Source organism: Mustela putorius, unplaced genomic scaffold, assembly GCF_011764305.1.
Source record: "Mustela putorius furo isolate JIRA1106 unplaced genomic scaffold, ASM1176430v1.1 tig00003987_pilon_pilon_pilon, whole genome shotgun sequence".
Lineage (NCBI taxonomy): Eukaryota > Metazoa > Chordata > Mammalia > Carnivora > Mustelidae > Mustela > Mustela putorius.
In genome coordinates, this window is record NW_025422126.1 from 13,923,997 (window position 1) to 13,945,645 (window position 21,649).

Genomic DNA, 21,649 nt, shown 5'->3' on the forward strand with positions numbered 1-21,649 from the left:
GGAAGGGTCCTGTTTAAGACTGACAACAACAGATGGCAGAGGCCAGGATTCAAAACCAATTCATTGATTCCAGAGTCAGATTTCTTCCATGACTGGAAGGAACACAATATTTTTCATAGCACAGGATTTGCTAAATATGAGGCAAAATGCTTTGTCAGTTAAAACAATGGAGCATAGCTGAGAATATCATTTTCTTGAAGATTTTATTTATTTATTTGAGAGAGAGAGAGAGATCACAAGAAGTGGGGAGGGGAAGAGGGAGAAGCAGACTCCCTGCTGAGCAGTGAGTCCAATGCAGGACTCTATCCCAGGAACCTGGGATCATGACCTGAGCCAGAGGCGGGTGCTTATCGGACTGAGTTGTCCAGGTGCCTGACCACTTTTGATTTTAGAAAAGGAGTCATCCTTGTATTATGAAGTGAGGGGAAGGCCTTTGCATTTTTGGTCTCAGCAGAGAATGAGAATTACTGATTGTGGTTATGACAGATGTTATTGCACTAAAGCGGAAAGCAGTGCAAAAGGCTCAAAGAATATTTATTGGCTAACTGCTAATAAGGTTCTGTGAATAAGAAGAAAGAAAAGATTTGTAAACAGCTTTAAAAGAAAACAGCATTAGTTAGACTAGTTAGAGGAAATCTTCCCTGTGTTAATGGCCAACATGTGGACTGACCACCACTCTGTGTCCTGCCAAGGGAAGTCCTCATAAGGAACAAAGAAGATGATGTAGAGACCAGTGCGCAGCTCAGTCCCCATACCCTCACCTCTACCACAAACACCTCAGCTACGTAGCGTGTACATGAATTTCCAGATCTACTCCAAGTGGTGGGTTATTAGCTCTGTTTAATGATGTCTAGGCTTAGAGTCAGTTCTAATTCTTTCTCATTTTGAAATGGAAGTCCCAGGAAGTTCTTCACTGTGTCTAACTTATTCTGAATGCAGTCATGAATGGTGCGACTAGGGCTCTCCAGCTCAATAAAGCCTTTTCATGCTGCACTGCTGTACAGCAGAGTATAACCTGATTTCAAATCCAAACTGCGCTTTCTAGGTAGGTATCCTTGGGAAAATTACTTAATCTCCCTGAGAATCAAGATTCAAAAAAAAGGATGCCGGTTTTATATGACTATTTTGGAAACAAAATTAGAGAAGATTAACAGACGGATGAGGAGAGAGAGAGAAAATGAGAACACACCAGGGACCTGATAAGCACTCGGTAAATGCTAGTTTCTTTTCTCTCCCCTTGAAGACATATCCACAAATCTGAACTATTTTTATTCTCAACAAGTTGCACTTTTTGAATGTAATCTCTTTAATGATGAGTTCCCTTCTTCAAATCATAGAATCCTCATCTTGTCAATGTTTTCTGGAATAGAATGCTGTCCCAGCCCTTTGTTAACTCTGGACGTGCTTTCCTCATCCGTTCCCCATGTCCGATTTAACATGCAGAATTCGAAATTGATCACGGTCCACGGGAGAATGTGATCAGCGAGTTTTGTGGAATATTTTTTTCTAAACTATGGCATTTTCCAGGAAGAGGAAATCGATGGGGTGTTATGGAGGGTATAGTCACAAGGCCACACACACCTGCACTGCAGGTGCTTGGGAAACTATTTCCTCTCACATTTATGTAGCGTCTTTGTCTTAAACTTTCTGAGATGCATATGCCAGAAATGTAAGAGCATTTCTTATTCTGGTCCTGTATTCTTCCCTTCAGAGCTGAGGATAAGCCATTATGTAGAAAAGGCTTACACTATTATTTAATGTGTTTAATGAGCATTTAAGTATAATCTTGGTAATTAAAATACATTTGTTTATATATATAAATATATATTTACATATATATATAAATAGATGCAGCAATGAAGCAAACTCAATGATTTGGATTGCTTCCAAAAGTGATTATTACCTGTGCTACAAGAATATGTCTCTCCAAAGTACAGTGAAGACAAGGATCTCTGATTATTTTAATGAATCCTTATTTAATATAAATGCAAAATTCTCTTGCCTGATAAATTAAGTATGTTATGTCTAACAACACCACCAATGAACATTATACTATGCTACAGCAAAACACACATATAATGCCAGTACTATTATAAAAAATAATATATATAACTTTCATTTTTGAGAAAACTCTGTAAGAAGATACTAAGTATGTACATTTTACAGATGAGGAAATTGAGGCATATAAAAACAAACAAACAAACAAACAAAAAACATACAAAAAAACCCCAAGCAACTTGCTGTCCCATAGCTAGTAAGTTCCTGAGTCCTGATTTAAACTCAGGGAGTCTGGCTATGACCCAGAATCTAGACTACCTTAAATACTACCACAGAACCAAATGCTGTGACGTATCTACTGGAAACTTCCTATGCCTTTGTTGTTTTACGGACTAGAACAAACGTTAACAATGAAGATACTGTGCTGTTTGAGAAAAAGTTACTTAATTCTCCAGAGCTGAATTCATATTTAGCCTACTACTCCCACCTCTTTGATTTTGTTTATTTGTTTACTAGAGGAGCTAAAGTGGTCTGATGTTCTTTACCATTACAAACAGAAGAGGAGGACTACCAGGGGAAGGAGGTGTCCTTTTGTGGGGAGTGCAGTGCCCATGGAAAGGCCACATTCCTTTTGCTCACTTTCCTATGGGTTTGGGGACATGCAAGGAGTTTCCTTAGCTGAGGGCAAGAAAGGGCACTCCATGAAAAGTATTTATAATATAATATTTATGCTCTTCCATGAAGTAAAGACTAACATCTCTTCCAAGTGGATATCCATCTAGCAATGGAGTTTGCTGCTTTGCCCTGTTCTTCCCCAGGATGGAAAAGAACCATGGGGAGAGAAGATGAGAAGGTCAACCAGGGGCAAAAGAGGTAAGGACTGTCCTTGGGAAGTTCCACCTGAGGGGAAGCAAAGATGGCTGCCACTTGGCCTGTAAGTCTCAGGTTTGAAACTGCTGAGGACAGATGAGAAATGGGGACTCCAGGCATGGGAGGGAGGACTATGGTTCAAGCAGTGGTGAGTGCATGGGAAGGCACAGTGTGCTATTGCTAGGGGTTCTGTGGAAACAATAGCTTGGTCTCCCAGGGGATCACTCGGCTGAAGAAGCTGTGGGAGTCTTTCAACATTGGTGCATGTTTGGTTATTCACTCATTCGGGCTACATCACCAGAGATAACCAAGAGAAAGGGAACAGCCTCAGTAGAATGGGGAGGAAATACCACTTCTTGTTTCCTTTTTTTTTTTTTGCCCCAGTACTACCAGAGGAGAAATCTAAGAGAAAGAAATATCTAGAGGGATGGTATGAGAGACAGAGTGGACCACACCCCTGTCGACTCCAGAACGCTCTGGTGGAACCCAAGTCCTATTTATGTTAGAAGGAGGGACAGAGGTCTGAATAAAACATAATATTTTAAAATAGAAAGGACTAATAAATAATAAAGTTAGAGATTTGAATTGAAATGCCATTAAGGACGCCTACGTGTCACTGAGAAATAGGGTTGAAACAAAATTGGTAACAGATACTGGAGAAGTAACATGATTTAATTTTTATACATTAATCAACTAAATGTTCTCAATTAAACCAGCTATAATTATAAAACAAGTGGAGGGAGATACTAACTCCTTTCCCCCAGCCCCTCCAGCTTTTATCTGACTGGGGAATTCAGAAATACAAAATACTAAGTCCTCTAAAATGTAAGCCCGTCCAGCCAACAACTCCATTCTCTTTTTTCTTTTTCTTTTTAAAAATTTATTCATTTATTTTAGAGAGAGAGAGTGCCAGAGACTGTGTGAGCAGGGGTAGTGTCAGGAGAGAGGGAGAGAGATACTCTCCAAAAGACTCCTCGCTGAGCACAGAGCCTGACCCAGGACTGGATCTCACAAACCCAGAGACCTGAACTGAACTGAAATTAAGAATTGGACATTTGACTTACTGAGCCACCCAGGAACCCCCAATATCTCCATTCTTCTCTCCTGCCTCACTGCTTCACACACCCGAGGCCAATCTCTGAATCACCTAAAGGCCTTATGCCACCTCATGCTTGCTCATGTGTTCGTGTTTTTGCACGCGCCCTTTCTTCTGCTCAGAGAACCCTTCCTTCCAGTGTCTGTCAGGCAAATCCCCACAGGGGGTTCGGTTCTCAGCTTGACAGTTATGCCTTCTCTGAAACCATCCTGACCTGCTTCCCCTCCTTCTTTGATGCCCATTCTCAGCTAGATGGCCTTCCTGGATCTTCCATTAATCCCTTACATGCATCTCCTTTGTGATGCTTACGCTGGATGCAAATATGTGTCTGTATTTCTGCCATTCCCAGTAGGCAATGAGCCCTCGGAAGGGAAAGAAGAGATCTTATTTGACTTCTTAAATGTAGTGCCTAGCACAGTGCTTGGCATATAACATAAGCTTGATAGATATTTGCCAACGGAAGGAACGACGAAAGGAAAGAAGGGAAGGAAGGAAGGCAGAGAACTTCTTTATGCCCTAGAGATGAGGCTGCAGTTTAGTTTAAGAGAAGGTTCCATATTATTTTTATCTTACCCTTCCAGGGAGATGGCCCGCTGGAGAGTCACTGAAGGCTGGCGGGTTGCAGTGCTGTGTTGAGAATGACTGCAACAAAAGAAAGAAAAAACAAACACAGATCTTTTATTTAAAATGGCTTTGCACATTCTAATCAGTCCTATTGTGAAGAAAAGAACCAATCTTGAAAGAAATACAGTGGAGATTAAATGTTCTTTGATAACAAGTAGAATCATCCACCAAAATCTGGTACTATACCAGATAAGGGGTTAATATTTCCTTATAACTTGATTTTGGCATGTATTATTTAAAAGTAACCTTGAAATGACAGAAGGACATGAAAAGAAACAAAAGTATTTGGACGAGGTAATTTTCATAATTTCATTATGATGCAGTGTATTACTTTTTAAATAAGAATATTTTTATAACACTTTTTAAAACAGTGGATTTGAAAACTGGAGAAGTATTTAATTAGTATGTTTTCATATTAGTTCACACTTGCAACACTTACTTGTAAAATTAATAACAATTCAGCTGTTGGGTGAACACAAAAACTCAAAAAAATGAGACCTCTGGTTGCATGCCAATCTTAGAATTTTTTTTTAAGGCTTTATTATTTATTTATTTGACACAGAGAGAGAGTGGGAGGGGCAGAGGGAGAAGCAGACTCCCTGCTGAGCAGGGAAACTGATGCAGGGCTCTATCCCAGGACCTTGGGATCATGACCTGAGCTGGAAGCAGACACTTAACTGACTGAGCCACCCAAGCGTCCTGCCAATCTTAGAATTTAATGATATCCATATTTTGTTTTGGTTGCGTAGTAATAAGACTGATTTTATAGATAACCAGTTGCAATAAAAATTATAATGTTTATCATTCATTGAGCTCTCATGTAGCCTGAATCCCTTGTCTAAATTTATTTGTTTACTTCTCTCAACCCTATGAGGTACACACTGTCCCATTAATAGGCGAATAAACTAAGGTATGGAGAGGTTTAGAGACTTGTCCTGAGTCATGTGGTAAATACTTGTCCTTGAGACTAGATTCTCAGACTAGAATCTTAGACTGATTCTAGAGCCACTACTCTTAACCATCGTGTTATATCATCTCTCAAATGGTGACAATTTTTCAAATTTGTAAGAATGTGTTTTGCAATCTCAGAATACTCTTCAATTAGAGATGAAGTTTCAATAGATATATACAAGGACAATCTAACCCCAAAAAGTAATGTTTTGTGGATTTCCTATGTGTTCAAATGTATCATAAAATGTATATAATTTTATTACTAAAATAAAATTTTATTAATTTCAGTGTATAATTTTAGTTTGTAGTATTTAGTATCTTAGTTGTAATATTAGTTACACACACACACACACACACACATATACATATATATGTATATATAGGCTATGAAGCTGTATATATACAAATATATGAATAAAGAGAAACCTGAGTCAGATGTTTGCAGAACATTAGACAGCTTCACACAACTCCACAATTTCTCAGCACATACTTTGGAAAACAACGACATTGTCACAGAGTCAAGAAGTAGGCTCCAGATTTTCATCCAGAACTCCAGTCATTATGGACGAGAAGTGGTATCTCTCTTAATTGCATTTAGTTGTGACATGGATGACATTTATCTGAGGTTGAGGGAGCAGAATTTGGGCACCGTAGCTAAAAACTAGAGAACGTTGTTCAAGTTAAGGATGATGCCCTGTGTTTCCTGGCATCCTTTATAGGGGCGAGCACTATATATGTTCCCTGAACATGGTTTGATTGACAGTCAGAAAGCAGCGTAGCGTTCAGGAGTTGGACCATGTAGCCAGATGTCCAAGTTAAAATCCCAGCTCCACCACACGGACTAATGTGACCTCAGTCAAGTGATCTACAGCTCTCTGCGGATCAGTTTCTTACCTGTGAGATCAGGATAGTAACAGTACTTTCTTCCTGGGATTGTTATAAGGATTCAGTGAATATAATGTTTAAAACAGTGTTAACATGGTAAAAGCTACATTGTTTGTTAATAAACTAATATGATTTAGCAGAATGCGTATTTTAACATATTTAGCACTGAATAAGAATTACTCAGATCATTTATTTATCTAGTCAATGCCACAAGATGTGTATTTGTGAGTACAATATAAATTTAGTGATCAATATCATATTAAAATGTATTTTCTATTGTAAAAATATTATAAAATAATGAACATCAAAATAAGAGAAAGTTAAAAAAGATCACATATAATCCCATTACCTTGTCTCAGATGTCTCATAATTATCTAATTATAATTATTGCAGCTGTCCTGTTGGCATGTTCGAGTACCCATTTTTTTTTTTCGAGTAGCCACATTTTATACATAAAAAATACAAAACACACAAAACCTAAACAAATGACTTACTAGAAATCAACAGCTTGCAAATATGGAACTAGAACTCAAACTAAAGCCTACCTTGTTGCCAATGTGTGTACTTTCCATGCTATGCTATCGACTCTATGTCCACATGTGCTTCATACAGTTTTATACATACACAGACCATATATAGCTTTATATCCCAAATTTGCTCATTATAATTTAAGCATTTTTATAGGGTCTCCATTATTTTTATTTTGGTGTTATATAATGTTACTTCCTCTGAGATCTATTTTATTTAACTATTCTTTGTGGTTAGATATTTGGGTTAATACTACTGTTTTAATATTATAAACATGCTGCATGAACATATTGCTATCAATTACTTTTTCTTATTTGACAATCTCCTTTGACTATGTCCCCCAAATGGAAACATTCACCTGGTTCTTCATTTATGTTATTAATTATTTTTTAAAAGCTTTTTATCATTTTATTGCCTCTACCATATATATATATATATTCCATGTAATATATTTTTAAATATATATATGTACATATATATATATGTATGTATGTATATATATACATACATACACCAATTTTACCACAATTTTATGGACACTAACAGTATAATTTAAAAAATTGATACTAGGTACAAAATGATACTTCCAATTTATAAGTATTTCCTCATTAGTGAAAGTGACCATTTTTTTCTATATGCTTACTTGCTAATTGCATTTTTTGTTTAAACTGTTTAATCCTTTCTGTTACCATCTATATAGCGCTGGTTTAGAAAGTACCAACAGTCCTTTTTGGGTAAAGATCAATGATGCCTGCTAACCAAGACAAATGAGTAGCTGGAATTCCTGATTGCCTCCTCACCGCTAGCCTAGCCCATACAATTAAAACAAAGAAATATTCAGCAATCTCTCTTTACTTATCACTACCTTAAACTAATTATTATTCTGCTCGACATTATTCCAGTAATGTCACATTCTCAGCTCATTTGCACATTCTCAGCTCGGGGCTGAGCCACAGAACATGCTTCATAAATGCTTTTTTGAAGGATGAAAACCATGGGCTGAGTTCCATCTATCTGCAACATCTGCCCCTCTTAAGGTTTTAGTGACACTTAAATGTGGGAGATACTGTGAAGTGCTCACAGAATTTGACTCCTCGTATATTACACGTGCGAAGTCAGCCAGTTTCTCCTGGTGTGAAAATTTTGAAGAAACAGAGCCTTTTACAACATCTAATGACCCTCTTACTTTATTAAGACAAACACAGCGAATTACTGGATAATCAAGACCTACAGACACAAGGGACTTTTGTTCTTCCCTGATAGCAATGTGTAAGCAGGACTTGAAGGGGGGACACTTACAGTGGGTATTAGGAGCTACCAGATGGTGATAATAACTTGCATTTTTTAAGAACACCAAACATTTCCCCCCGGAACCGAGCAGGTCCATGTATTCCATATTATTGACTGCATAGACAGTGTGTGGCTAGTTCCACCACGACGAACAGATTATAGGTAACTACTGCCTGGCCCTTTCAGCTCCTCAGGCACAGACCAATCAGATGGAATTCTGAGAACTGTGGGAAGAAGCAGCATGGGAGGAGGCTAAGCTAAAACGTCAAGCTTTTAACATTGCAGAGCCAAGTGCTCAGAATATCCTCGTCTTAAAAAAAAAAAAATCTTATCAAAAATGGCCATCATTCTCCTCCTATCATTTTTCTAAGACAAAATTGAATCTATCTGTAAAGCATTCTAGGATGTGCCCTCCACCACTCTAATGCTGTTGACATGCTGCTCTGTGCACCATCCCATGTCTTCCACACATCCAAAATAGCACCCAAGACTGAGAATCACCACCATTCATTTACATGCCTATTGTTGTTATTGTCGTTTTTTTCCCACTAAGTGACGCCTGTTTTCAGAGAAAGGAGTGCGGTTTATTCATTTGCACATTCTCAGCTCAGGGCTGGCCCACAGAACATGCTTCATAAATGCCTTCTTGAAGCATGAAAACCATGGTCTGAGTTCCATCTATCTGCAAGGCCCCATGCACCGTCTCTTTCAAACTTTGTGACAACATCGAGAGCGAACCATTATGCCCATTTTTGAAGGAAATTAAAGACCAAGGTCTCACAGCTAGTAGGTAGCAAGAGTAGGACCCATGTTTGCTGGCTCTAAAGTCCTTGTCCTTGTTCCTCCAAGACAAATCATGTTGCCTTACAGAAAAGTGAAAGCAAAGCTCTGTGATGAGTTCAGATACAGGATCCCAAACATTTTGTTAGGAAATGCTGAATCTGACAGTTTTGTTTTGCATAAAGCAGCACCCATTATAGTCACCATATCTGTCCAACTTGCATGTCAGTGGCTTTTGAAGATCATTTTATTTTTTTAATGAAGGTAATTTAAAAGAGGGCCTTCTCTCTCCTATCCACACCACCTTATTAATGAGCCCTGGACATCTATGAGCATGTGAGTGACAGTGAATGGTGAGTGAGTGGGATGAGAAGGCTCAGCAGAATGTCACAGCAATGACACTGGGGACGAAGTCCCATCATGTGGTAGAAATCCTGTGGCACCTCTCTGTACTTAGGCAGCTTGGCTGAAGTGGCAAATCAGGCAACTGTAGAGGTCAATTTTACCACGACCTTTTCAGGTTTAGAGAGAGGTAATAGCCCTATTCCCTTCCTAAAAATCATGCTGTCATTGACTAAAACTGAACTAGAGAACAGGAGAATCACTTTTCCAGGAACTCTCTGATTTTCCAAGTAAGAGACTCTGGTTATTGCCTAAGAAAATGACATCTGAATGGTGCTGAAAGATGCAATTCTATTGCTGTGTGAAATTAAAATTTTGTTGAGCATCTGATTTGAAACTGTTTTATTACACATGCAACACAAAGGACCTAGATGGTGATGATAAATGACTTTTTAATTTTCTCCAACTCTAAAGCAATAAGAGACAGGATAACTAGTCTTTACAAAATGTTGTAGTGTTAAAACTATGTCATTTTATGGAGAACACAAAAAGATTTTTGGGTCTTTTAATAACAAGGTGATAACAATGAAATTTAATGTGCCTTGTAAAGTCCCATCCACGTAAAATACCTCCTGGTATGTTTTCATTATTCTGTTTCATTTTTTACCCACATTTCTGAATAACTTTCATCTCTCCTTGTCATTTATAACTCTTCACGTTCTCTTGAACACCTTTATCTATCATTTATATGATCTCTCTTATTATTTATTTCTTCTCTTTTTCTACTTCCCCTGTCTTTGTACACATGCATTAAGTTGCCATTCTTAAAAAGAAGAGTGTATATCTTCTTGGGTATCCAACCAGTACCTCAAATGCAACATAGACAAAACTATTACTTTCCCACATGAAGCTGGGTATCTCTCCTATTGCTTTACTGATACTTAACACGAATTGTCTCATATAATTATTTACATCTCCTGGTTCCATCTAACAAATGTTCATTGGGAATTTACTATGTACCAGGGATCATGTTAGGTGCTTGGGTTGACTCTTTGATTCCTTAATGGTGTAGTACTCAATAAATACTTGATAATAGAATCAGTAAAATCACATAAACCACATGGGATCTTTTCATATAGATAACATTATTCAGTATCAATCTCTAGGTATATTTGGTAGACCATCTAAGCTGGATCTGGAAGGATATATATATTATATACTTATATATATATAATATATATATAAGATATATATATATTTTAAGATTTTATTTATTTATATGACAGACAGAGATCGTAAGTAGGCAGAAAGGAAGGCAGAGAGAGGGAGGGAAGCATGCTCTCTGCTGAGCAGAGAGCCTGATGCGGGGCTCGATCCCAGGACCCTGGGATCATGACCTGAGCTGAAGGCAGAGGCTTTAACCCACTGAGCCACCCAGGCTCCCCTGTGTATGTATATATATATATATATATATATATTTTTAAATGGTGTGGAAGGGAAAGATGACTTTCTGAGAAGCTAGAAGAGTATGATCAAAATCATGGAGGACTGAAAGTACATGTTGTGTTCTGAAAACCTTGAGGGTTTGGCCTGGCCAGAGCAGACTAGGCAGGGATGAGATCAGGAGACCGACTTGGGGTGGGTCAAGGGGGGCAGTGAATACCATGCCAAGAGGTCTGGACTTTATTTTGATGGCAATCATGAACTCTCTAAAGTTGGGGATCAATATGGTGCTATCTATGATTCAGAAGGGTAAACCTAAAAATACTCTGAAAAGTGGAAGGAAGAGGAGCAAATCTACAAGAGGGGAGACCAGGGGAAATCATCATGAGAAAGAAAGTTAATAAATGCCTAAACTTGGACAATGACACTAGGAATGTAACCGAGTTTCATTTTATAGAAGCTTAGCTTAATGTACCTATTATACATGTGGGAAATATGATCTACAGTGGAACAGCTATACCTACTGAAAAGTTCTTTCTCTTGGTGCAATACTGATATAGCCACAGTAGCCATGGAAGGACAGATATTCTTGCAATTTCTGTTCTTTCTAATAAACATTCTTAATGCTTCTGACTCTTTATTAGACGGTATTAAGATCCCTAGCTATCTTTTTTCTATACTCTAACATTTTTCTTTTTAAAAATTAATTAATTACAGTGATCAAAAACCTCCCAAAAAACAAGAGCCCAGGACATGACGGATTCCCTGGGAAATTCTACCAAACTTTCAAAGAAGAAATAACACCTATTCTCCTGAAGCTGTTTCAAAAAATTGAAGCAGAAGGAAAACTTCTGGACTCTTTCTATGAAGCCAGCATTACCCTGATCCCCAAACCAGGCAAAGACCCTATCAAAAAGGAGAATTTCAGACCAATATCACTGATGAATATGGATGCTAAGATTCTCAACAAGGTCCTAGCCAACAGGATCCAACAACACATTAAAAAGATTATCCACCATGATCAGGTGGGATTCATCCCTGGGCTACAAGGATGGTTCAACATTTGCAAATCAATCAATGTGATACAACAAATTAATGTGAAAAGAGAGAAGAACTACATGATCCTCTCAATTGATGCAGGAAAAGCATTTGACAAAATCCAGCATCTGTTCCTGATTAAAACGCTTCAAAGTATAGGGATAGAGGGAACATTCCTGAACCTCATCAAATCTATCTATGAAAGACCCACAGCAAATATCATCCTCAATGGGAAAAAACTTGCAGCCTTCCTGTTGAGATCAGGAACAAGACAAGGATGCCCACTTTCACCACTCTTGTTCAACATAGTATTAGAAGTCCTAGCAACAGCAATCAGACAACAAAGAGAAATAAAAGGTATCCAAATTGGCAATGAAGAAGTCAAACTCTCTCTCTTTGCAGATGACATGATTCTTTATATGGAAAACCCAAAAGACTCCACCCCCAAACTACTAGAACTCATACAGCAATTCAGCAACATGGCAGGATACAAAGTCAATGTGCAGAAATCAGTGTCTTTCTTATACACTAACAATGAAAATACAGAAAGGGAAATTAGAGAATCAATTCCATTTACTATAGCACCAAGAACCATAAGATACCTGGGAATAAACCTAACAAAAGAGGTAAAGGATCTGTACTTGAGGAACTACAGAAAACTGATGAAAGTAATTGAAGAAGACACAAAAAGATGGAAGACCATTCCATGGTTTTGGATCGGAAGAATAAACAGTGTTAAAATGTCTATACTGTCTAGAGCAATCTATACTTTTAATGCCATTCCGATCAAAATTCCACCAGTATTCTTCAAAGAGCTGGAGCAAATAATCCAAAAATTTGTATGGAATCAGAAGAGACCCCAAATCGCTAAGGAAATGTTGAAAAACAAAAATAAAACTGGGGGCATTACGTTACCTGATTTCAAGCTTTATTACAAAGCTGTGATCACCAAGACAGCATGGTACTGGCATAAAAACAGACACATAGATCAGTGGAACAGAGTAGAGAGCCCAGATATGGACCCTCAACTCTATGGTCAATTAATCTTCAACAAAACAGGAAAAAATGTACAGTGGAAAAAAGACAGTCTCTTCAATAAATGGTGCTGGGAAAACTGGACAGCTATATGTAGAATGAAACTCAACCATTCTCTTACACCGTACACAAAGATAAACTCAAAATGGATAAAAGACCTCAATGTGAGACAGGAATCCATCAGAATCCTAGAGGAGAACATAGGCAGTAATCTCTTCGATATCAGCCACAGCAACTTCTTTCAAGGTATGTCTCCAAAGGCAAAGGAAACAAAAGCGAACATAAACTTTTGGGACTTCATCAGAATCAAAAGCTTCTGCACAGCAAAGGAAACAGTCAAAAAAACAAAGAGGCAATCCACGGAATGAGAGAAGATATTTGCAAATGACAGTACAGACAAAAGATTGATATCCAGGATCTATAATGAACTCCTCAAACTCAACACACATGAAACAGGCAAACATATCAAAAAATGGGCAGAAGATATGAACAGACACTTCTCTAATGAAGAAATACAAATGGCTATCAGACACATGAAAAATGTTCATCATCACTAGCCGTCAGGGAGATTCAAATTAAAACCACATTAAGATATCACCTTACACCAGTTAGAATGGCCAAAATTAACAAAACAGGAAACAACAGGTGTTGGAGAGGATGTGGAGAAAGGGGAACCTTCTTACACTGTTGGTGGGAATGCAAGTTGGTGCAGCATCTTTGGAGAACAGTGTGGAGATTCCTCAAGAAATTAAAAATAGAACTTCCCTATGACCCTGCCATTGCACTCCTGGGTATTTACCCCAAAGATACAGATGTCATGAAAAGAAGGGCCATCTGTACCCCAATGTTTATAGCAGCAATGGCCACGGTCGCCGAACTATGGAAAGAACCAAGATGCCCTTCAACGGACGAACGGATAAGGAAGATGTGGTCCATATACACTATGGAGTATTATGCCTCCATCAGAAAGGATGAATACCCAACTTTTGTAGCAACATGGATGGGACTGGAAGAGATTATGCTGAGTGAAATAAGTCAAGCAGAGAGTCAATTATCATATGGTTTCACTTATTTGTGGAGCATAACAAATATCATGGAGGACAAGGGGTGTTAGAGAGGAGAAGGGAGTTGGAGTAAATTGGAAGGGGAGGTGAATCATGAAAGACTATGGATTCTGAAAAACAATCTGAGGGGTTTGAAGTGGCGGGGGGATGGGAGGTTGCGGTACAAGGTGTGGGTATTGCACGGATTGCATGGAGCACTGGGTGTGGTGAAAAAATAATGAATACTGTTTTTCTGAAAATAAATAAATAATCCAATCTTAAAAATTAATTAATTAATTAATTAAAGATTTTATATTTATTTATTTGTCAGAGAGAGAGAGACTATAAACCAGTGGAATGGTAGGCAGAGGGAAAAGCAGGCTCCCCACTAAGCAGGGAGCCTGATGTGGGACTCCATCCCAGGACCCTGATATCATGACCTGAGCTGAAGCATCTGCCTTCAGCTAGATGCTTAACCAACTGAGCCACACAAGCATACATATTTTTACTCTTTCAAAGGTTTATTTATTTATTTAAGAGAGAGAGAAAGAGAGTATGAGCAGGGGGAGTGGCAAAGTGAGAGGGAGAGAGGGGGAAGAAGGGAAAAAAGAGAGAGAGAGAGAAAGAGAAAAGTGGATTCTCCGCTGAGCACACAGCCTGGCATAGGTGACATAAGTTGATGCAGGACTCCATCTCATGACCTTTAGATCATGACCTGAGCTGAAATCAAGAGTCAGATGCTTAACTGGCTGAGCCACCGAGGCACTCTTTTTTTTTTTTTTTTAAGATTTTATTTTTAAGTAATCTCAACACTCAATGTGGGGCTCAAACCCACAACCCCGAGATCAAGAGTCATACACTCTAAAGACTGAGCCAGCCAGGCACCCCATTTTTCTTCTGATTTTTACTTGAATTATAGAACCCAGAAATGAATTCAGAGATCCAGATATGTTCAAACCAGGGCTGAGTGCCAGGAGATGCTGACTTTCTTCCACCTGTATTCCATACTCCTTCCAGAGGAGCCCAGGATAACATGTAATTTTAAAGTTTGCTTAACTATGTCATTAAATTTAAGGTTAAGCTAACATCTCATGTATTTTTGACATCAAATGATTTGAAATCAATTTTATCGTGTACTTGTATATGGGGCTTCAGAAACTCAAGATAGTTAATTAATATCTACCATCATCAAATTTAGTGGTATTAATTTTGATCTAGTTTTATAGCTGAGCTAACATTAGGTCATCAATTCAACTGAATAAATATGTATTGAGTATATAAGATGTGCTAGCCATTACAGAACTTCACTTTTTCATGTAGTTTTTTATCATCTCCAAATATGATAAAATGTCTTTTACATTTTCATGCAAATTATTAATTATAATAAGAGACAAGGACCATGCATTCTTAGCAAATCATCACTGGTCCTCCTCCAGTTTAACTGTTCAGTCCACAAGTTTTACTACTGAGCTCTCTCTATATTTTATTTTATTTTATTTATTTGTCAGAGAGAGAGAGAGAGAGCACAAGCAGGGGGAAGAGCAGGAAGAGGGAGAAGCAGGGCCCCTGCTGAGCAAGGAGCCTAAGGCAGGACTCGATCCCAGGACCCTAAGATCATGACCTAAGCCAAAGGTAGACACTCAACTGAATGAGCCACCCAGGTGTCCCAACTACTGAGCTCTCTTAATCAACATCTTTTTATAGATTAACGAGTCCTCTTCATCCTCGGTGACAAGCTGACCAATGTTCATTGCAACTGGAATGCTCATGGCCCATATATTCTCATTCTTTCCATATGACTTGTATGTTTACTAAGATTCAGTTGTAACTGTTCTCAAATCTGTTTATTCTTATTATACTCATTTTATACTCATGTAATTTAAATATACACACTTATTAAATGTGAGTGTGTAAAAAGAAGTTTCTATAAACAATAAGTTTACTGATCTAGAAAGACATACTAATGATAAGCAGTTCAAAACATCAAAGCTTTTGCACAGCAAAGGAAATAAAGCAATGAAGGCAATCTAGTAAATGAGAGAAAAGATCTGCAAATGATAAATCTCATAGGGTTAATATCCAAAAGATATAAAGAACTTATACAACTCAACACATAAAAAACAAATAATCCAATTAAAAATGGTCAGGTCTTCTTTTCCAAGAAGAAATACAGATGGCCAACAGACACATAAAGAGATGTTCAATGTCATTAATCATCAGGGAAATGCAAATGAAAACCATAATGAGGTATTACTGTACACCTGTCAGAATGGTTAAAATAAAAAAAACCACAAGAAATGACAAATGTTTGCATAAAAATGCACAGAAAAAGGAACCCTCATGCATTGTTGGTGAGAATATGAACTGGTAGAAAACAGTATGGAGGTTCTTAAAAAATTAAAAATAGAAGTACCATTTGGTTCACTAATTCTACTACTGAGTATTTACCTAAGGAAAATGAAAACACTTATTTGAAAAGATATATGCATCCCTATTTCATTGCAGCATTATTTACAACAGCTAAGATATGGAAATGACCCAAGTGTCCATTGATAGATGAATGGATAAACACGGGGTAGATGTACACACCACACACACACACACACACACACACACACACACAGAGTCAGCCATTAAAAATGAGAACTTGCAATTTGCAGAGATACAGATGAACTAGAGGATATAATGCTTAGTGAAATAAATCAGAGGAAGAGGGTACCATATGATTTCATTCATATGTAGAATTTAACAAAAGAATGAGCACAAAAAAATGAATAAGCACAGAAAAGCACAAAAATGAATAAGCACACACACAAAAAATCACAAAAGTAGACTCCTAAATACAGAGAATGAACTGGTGATGGCCAAACAGAAGGTAGTTGGGTGGAGGCGGGAATATGGGTCCTTAAGTGTACACTTATCTGATGAATGCCGAAAAATGTGTAGAATTGTTGAATCATTATATTGTATACCTGAAAATAATAATATACTCTATGTTAACTATACTTCAATAAAAAAATTTAAAAATTTAAAAAGACATGTCACTTATAAAAAAATTACTAATCTAGAAAGACATAATAATTATATGTAGTTCAAAACACTGCTGCCAAATAATGTGTGAGACAGACAATTATAAAAGTCAGAAAATAATTATAAAATGATGTAGCAAACTTCTGATTTTGACTTTAATTTAAAGAAATCTAAATTGAAAGGCATGGATAATGAATTAAGTCTGTGCTTTATGCAAGAAAAATGAAGTAGACCTTCATAAAAAATGGACACCAGATTTTTGGCCTTCCTAATCAACTTGGTATACCAAACATTTTAAAGCAATTAATGGACAATTTAGATGCTAGAAAATGACATCATAAAAAGTGTGGCCAGAGGTTGACGATAGTAGAGAAAATCTTGACCCTCATATTTTAAAAAATCTGATAAGTGATATCAGACAAATTAAGAGTACTGAGGATTTATAGAAAGATACCATGTAACTCTGGACTAATGAAGATGATCTGTTGAAAACTAAAAGTATGGGCAGTGAAGAAAGCATGCATTCTGGGGTAAACATCTAAATATGAAAAAAATGTGGATCAAATTCAGGGCACCAAATTTCTTATGCCATAGTCAAAGATGTTAGAAATGTGGTTTTACTTAATGGTGAACAGCTTTAATCAAGTCATTAATAACATGGCAACTCAAAAAAAATTAGAGGAAGTGTATTAGGAGAAATTCTACTACTTTTTAAAAATACCACTAAACCACTGATTTGATTGTGCCACTGTATAGTTATATGTTTAAAATTTAAGTTGAGGGGCACCTAGCTGGCTCAAGTGGTTAAAACACAGGATCTTGATATTGGCTCATGATCTCGGGGTTGTGAAATTGAGCCCTGCCTTGGGCTCCATTCTCTCTCTCTCCCTCTGCGGCTTCCATCCACCTCTAACCCACTCATGTGATCATGTATGCTCTCTCAAAAATTAAAAAAAAATTAAGGTGAAATAATGACAACATTCAGGTATCTTTTCTTTTTCCTTCCAAATGATGACAGTGTGTCCAAACGTTTAACTAACAAACCAATAACCAGTATTAGATGTGTGGGTGATGAGAATTTCTATCTTATGAATGCCTAATAGGATTATCACCTAGATTTTAGTTTTCTCCTTATCCTTAAAGAATATCATGGGAGACCTCACAGTCTTCTTATAGGGGAGACCTAGAGAGGTTATAATGCATGACCAGAATGGTTAAGGTGAGATCAGAATGCAGATCCAATTCCTAGCCCATGGTTTTCTCTGTCCTGTGACACTGAGACCTCTTCATGTTCTTCTCTGTGACAAGTTCAATAATAAATACGACTTGCCCAGACACTGGCCAGTCTCAAACTCAAGGTCATAACTGTTAAGTAGTTTAAGACTCTGAAGGTATACTTCAAATGCTGATCTTAGTATTCTTCCCTCAGGACTGAACCCATATAGGCCTGGTCTCAGAGCCTGAAACATCAGAAGCAAAAGGTAGTATTTTAATACAGCAGGCATATAGCTGCCTTTATTCTTTTGGTTTTGGAGGGTAGACTGCACATCACTCTTGTTAGCTACTGTAGTATGCAAGTTGCATCTCAGGAGGTAATGTAAGAACGTGTATCAAAAGCTCCTTTCCACACAGACTATTCTTCACAAGGAAAGTAAAAAATTGGACCTATAAGAACTTAAATCAAGTCTCAGCTAGTTCCACCAATATAGCAACTTCAAAAAGGAAAGCAGATTTTAATGTGGAATTTTACATAAAATGCGGCCAAGGACAACAAAATGCACCAACAATTACAGAACCTGGAATGGGAAGATTTTCGTATGCCTGTTGGGATTTCAGGCATTAGTTGATATGACCCTGAGTATCCCTTTATTTCATACACAAAACATATTTTTCAGGAAATTTTTTCACATTCTTTTTATTCTTTGACAATATCTAGGAAGCAGAGTTGTATGGAAAAAAGAACAGAAGCCTAGAAGTCAGAAATGTGGGTTTTCCCACTGTGCTCCTAAGGAGAGCTCAAAGGCCTTAGATAAGTCCTCTACTTGCCTTGTTTTGATTTTTTTCCTCAGCTTGAGGAGGAAACAATTGTTCCTGGTCTCCCCATCTACTTGATGGGGCACTGGTGGGAAACAATACATGATGGGGAAAGGAGCATGAGCTCCAGAGCTGATGGTCTTGGGTTAGGGATTTATCCTTTTCTTAGGTTCTCGACAATCTTAAAACCCAAACACTCCTATTGATGTTTCTGTCATCAGTATAATGTATATATAGGGCCTTCTCACAGATGGCTCTAGGGAGAAAATGGAGCAATATATGTGAAATAAATTTTGTAAAGTGTGAAGCATGGGGAATAGTAAATGGAAATTACTTGCCAGGGAGGCAGTGTCGTTTGGTCATAAGGTGACCTGAACTTGAACTAACCAAGGGCCTAAGGACGGAAAATAAGGCTAGAGCTAAGAAACATTGAGGGAATGGGATGTATAGGATTTAGCAGTTGCGTGTGGTGGGTGAATGAGGAGTCTAGGACAGCTTTCATATATCAGGTTGGGGTTGTTGGATCAATGCTGGTACTTCATACTGAAATAGTAGTACGGGAATAACAGATCTGGGGGGAATATAATTATTTTAATGTTGTATGTGGTGAGTTTGGGGAACCTGTGTGCCAACAAGGTAGAGACATTTCATAAGACAGGTAGACATTAGAGTTCAAGCTTAGTAGACAGTTCTATTATAAAGAAGTACATTTTGGAGTCAACATCTGAAGTACATTTGAAGCCACGGATATTCCTACAAACACTGTGATAAAAATGACTGAAAGTTTGGGAGACCTGCAGAAAATCAACATTGTGACACATGTAGAGAAAGAGAAAACTGGAAAGAAGACTAGGAAGAAGTGAGTTGAGAAGCAGGAGAAAACCAAGAGAGTATGAGCTAATGGCAGCTAAGAATGCGAGCAGGGAGACAGTTTTAAAAAGGAGAGTTTGGTTGATAGTGAGAAAAACCTTACAAAGCTTAAATATGAAACAAGGGAAACTGGTTCCTGGAGTTTGGATTATATTCTGCAGGCAAAGAAGAGGTCATGAGAAAATTTAAGTAATATTAAAATATAGTTACTTTTGCAGTTTAGAAAGAGCCCTCTGTAATCCCCAGGTATATCAAACAGCTGGAGAAGGGTCAGAGACAGCCCAGAGCTTTAAGAGGAAGCTGGTCTTAAGAAGACAAGTATGGAGTATTATGCCGCCATCAGAAAGGACGAATACCCAACTTTTGTAGCAACATGGACAGGACTGGAAGAGATTATGCTTAGTGAAATAAGTCAAGCAGAGAGAGTCAATTATCATATGGTTTCACTTATTTGTGGAGCATAACAAATAGCATGGAGGACATGGGGAGATGGAGAGGAGAAGGGAGTTGGGGGAAATTGGAAGGGGAGGTGAACCATGAGAGACTATGGACTCTGAAAAACAATCTGAGGGTTTCGAAGGGGCGGAGGGTGGGAGGTCGGGGTACCAGGTGGTGGGTATTATAGAGGGCACGGATTGCATGTAGCACTGGGTGTGGTGCAAAAAATAATGAATACTGTTATGCTGAAAATAAAAAATAAATTAAAAAAAAAAAGAAGACAAGTATGAATACCAAAGCTTCCCCACAATGGCCACCACAGAGAAGTCATCACCATCAATATATTAACAAGTGGAATGTAAAAGTAAAAGGCTAATTGCTAATTGTTCATTTCCCTCCTTTCTTCACACTATTCATATTCCCAAGGTAAGACCTGCCTCCTTCTCTGGTATCCTCCCTTGGTGCTCAAGGTAGCTGAGCTAAGCTACTACTCATTACCAGAACTAAAAATCTGGACCTAAAACCCAACAAAAAAAGTACAGTGCTTTCTAAGTCCTTTAGTGTAGACTTTTAATTTGGTCCAGTGAGGTGAAACTAGGTGCCAGCAGCAAACTCTGTTTAAACAAATTCTTGTTTTCCTTGGGGATAAGTTTCACAACACGAAGCGATTTTTTTTTTTGTTTTGTTTTGTTTTGGTCTTTGTGGCTAGGAAAAGCTTGACAATGTGTAGCATTCATAGCCATTGGACAACCAATGTAAAGAAAATTCAAATGTAAAATATCAATGTAAGTAAAGTATCAAAACTCTAAAATGCTTTGTCTTTGAAACTTAATGACAAACTCCCAAATGAAGGAAATGTAGTATTTATCCTCATTAACGAAAATGACTCTCTTAGTAACTAAATTGCAGCAAGTTACAATTCCTTGAAGGTCCACGTGAAAGGATTTGAAAAGTTGTAAAGGAAAAGTTGTAAATGTAGGCTAGTTTTCTTCTTCACATTTTTTAACATTTGCAAAACATTTAAAAAATAATCTCTTTTTAAGAAGCTAAAAGTTTTAGTATAGTGCAACATACTGGAAGGCCCAGACATGGATTCTTCATACCTCAATTTCCCAATCAACTTATCAGATAATACACAGTCATTAGCACCCACAAGATGCAAAGCACTGGGTGTGGTGCATAAACAATGAATCTTGGAACACTGACAAAATAAAATAAAATAAAATAAAATAATAAATTAAAAAAGCACTACGCCTCATGTAATGAAGAAAGCAATAGAAGAAAACAATTTTCAAATATTTATAATATAATCTGCAAGAAAGGACACTGGTCTACTCATTTGATCATGCGAATT

General features: G+C 37.6%; 1 protein-coding gene across 18 annotated transcripts in view; it reads right to left on the minus strand.

Moving 5' to 3' along the window:
• Positions 1-21,649, minus strand: part of DLG2 (discs large MAGUK scaffold protein 2) — a 1,545,411-nt gene that overhangs the window by 379,729 nt on the left and 1,144,033 nt on the right. For all 18 annotated transcript variants that reach the window (XM_004763483.3, XM_045071283.1, XM_004763486.3 and 15 more), the window contains one exon: positions 4,538-4,606. In XM_004763483.3, the coding sequence (XP_004763540.1) occupies positions 4,538-4,606 (69 nt within the window). The remainder of the gene's footprint in view (positions 1-4,537; positions 4,607-21,649) is intronic.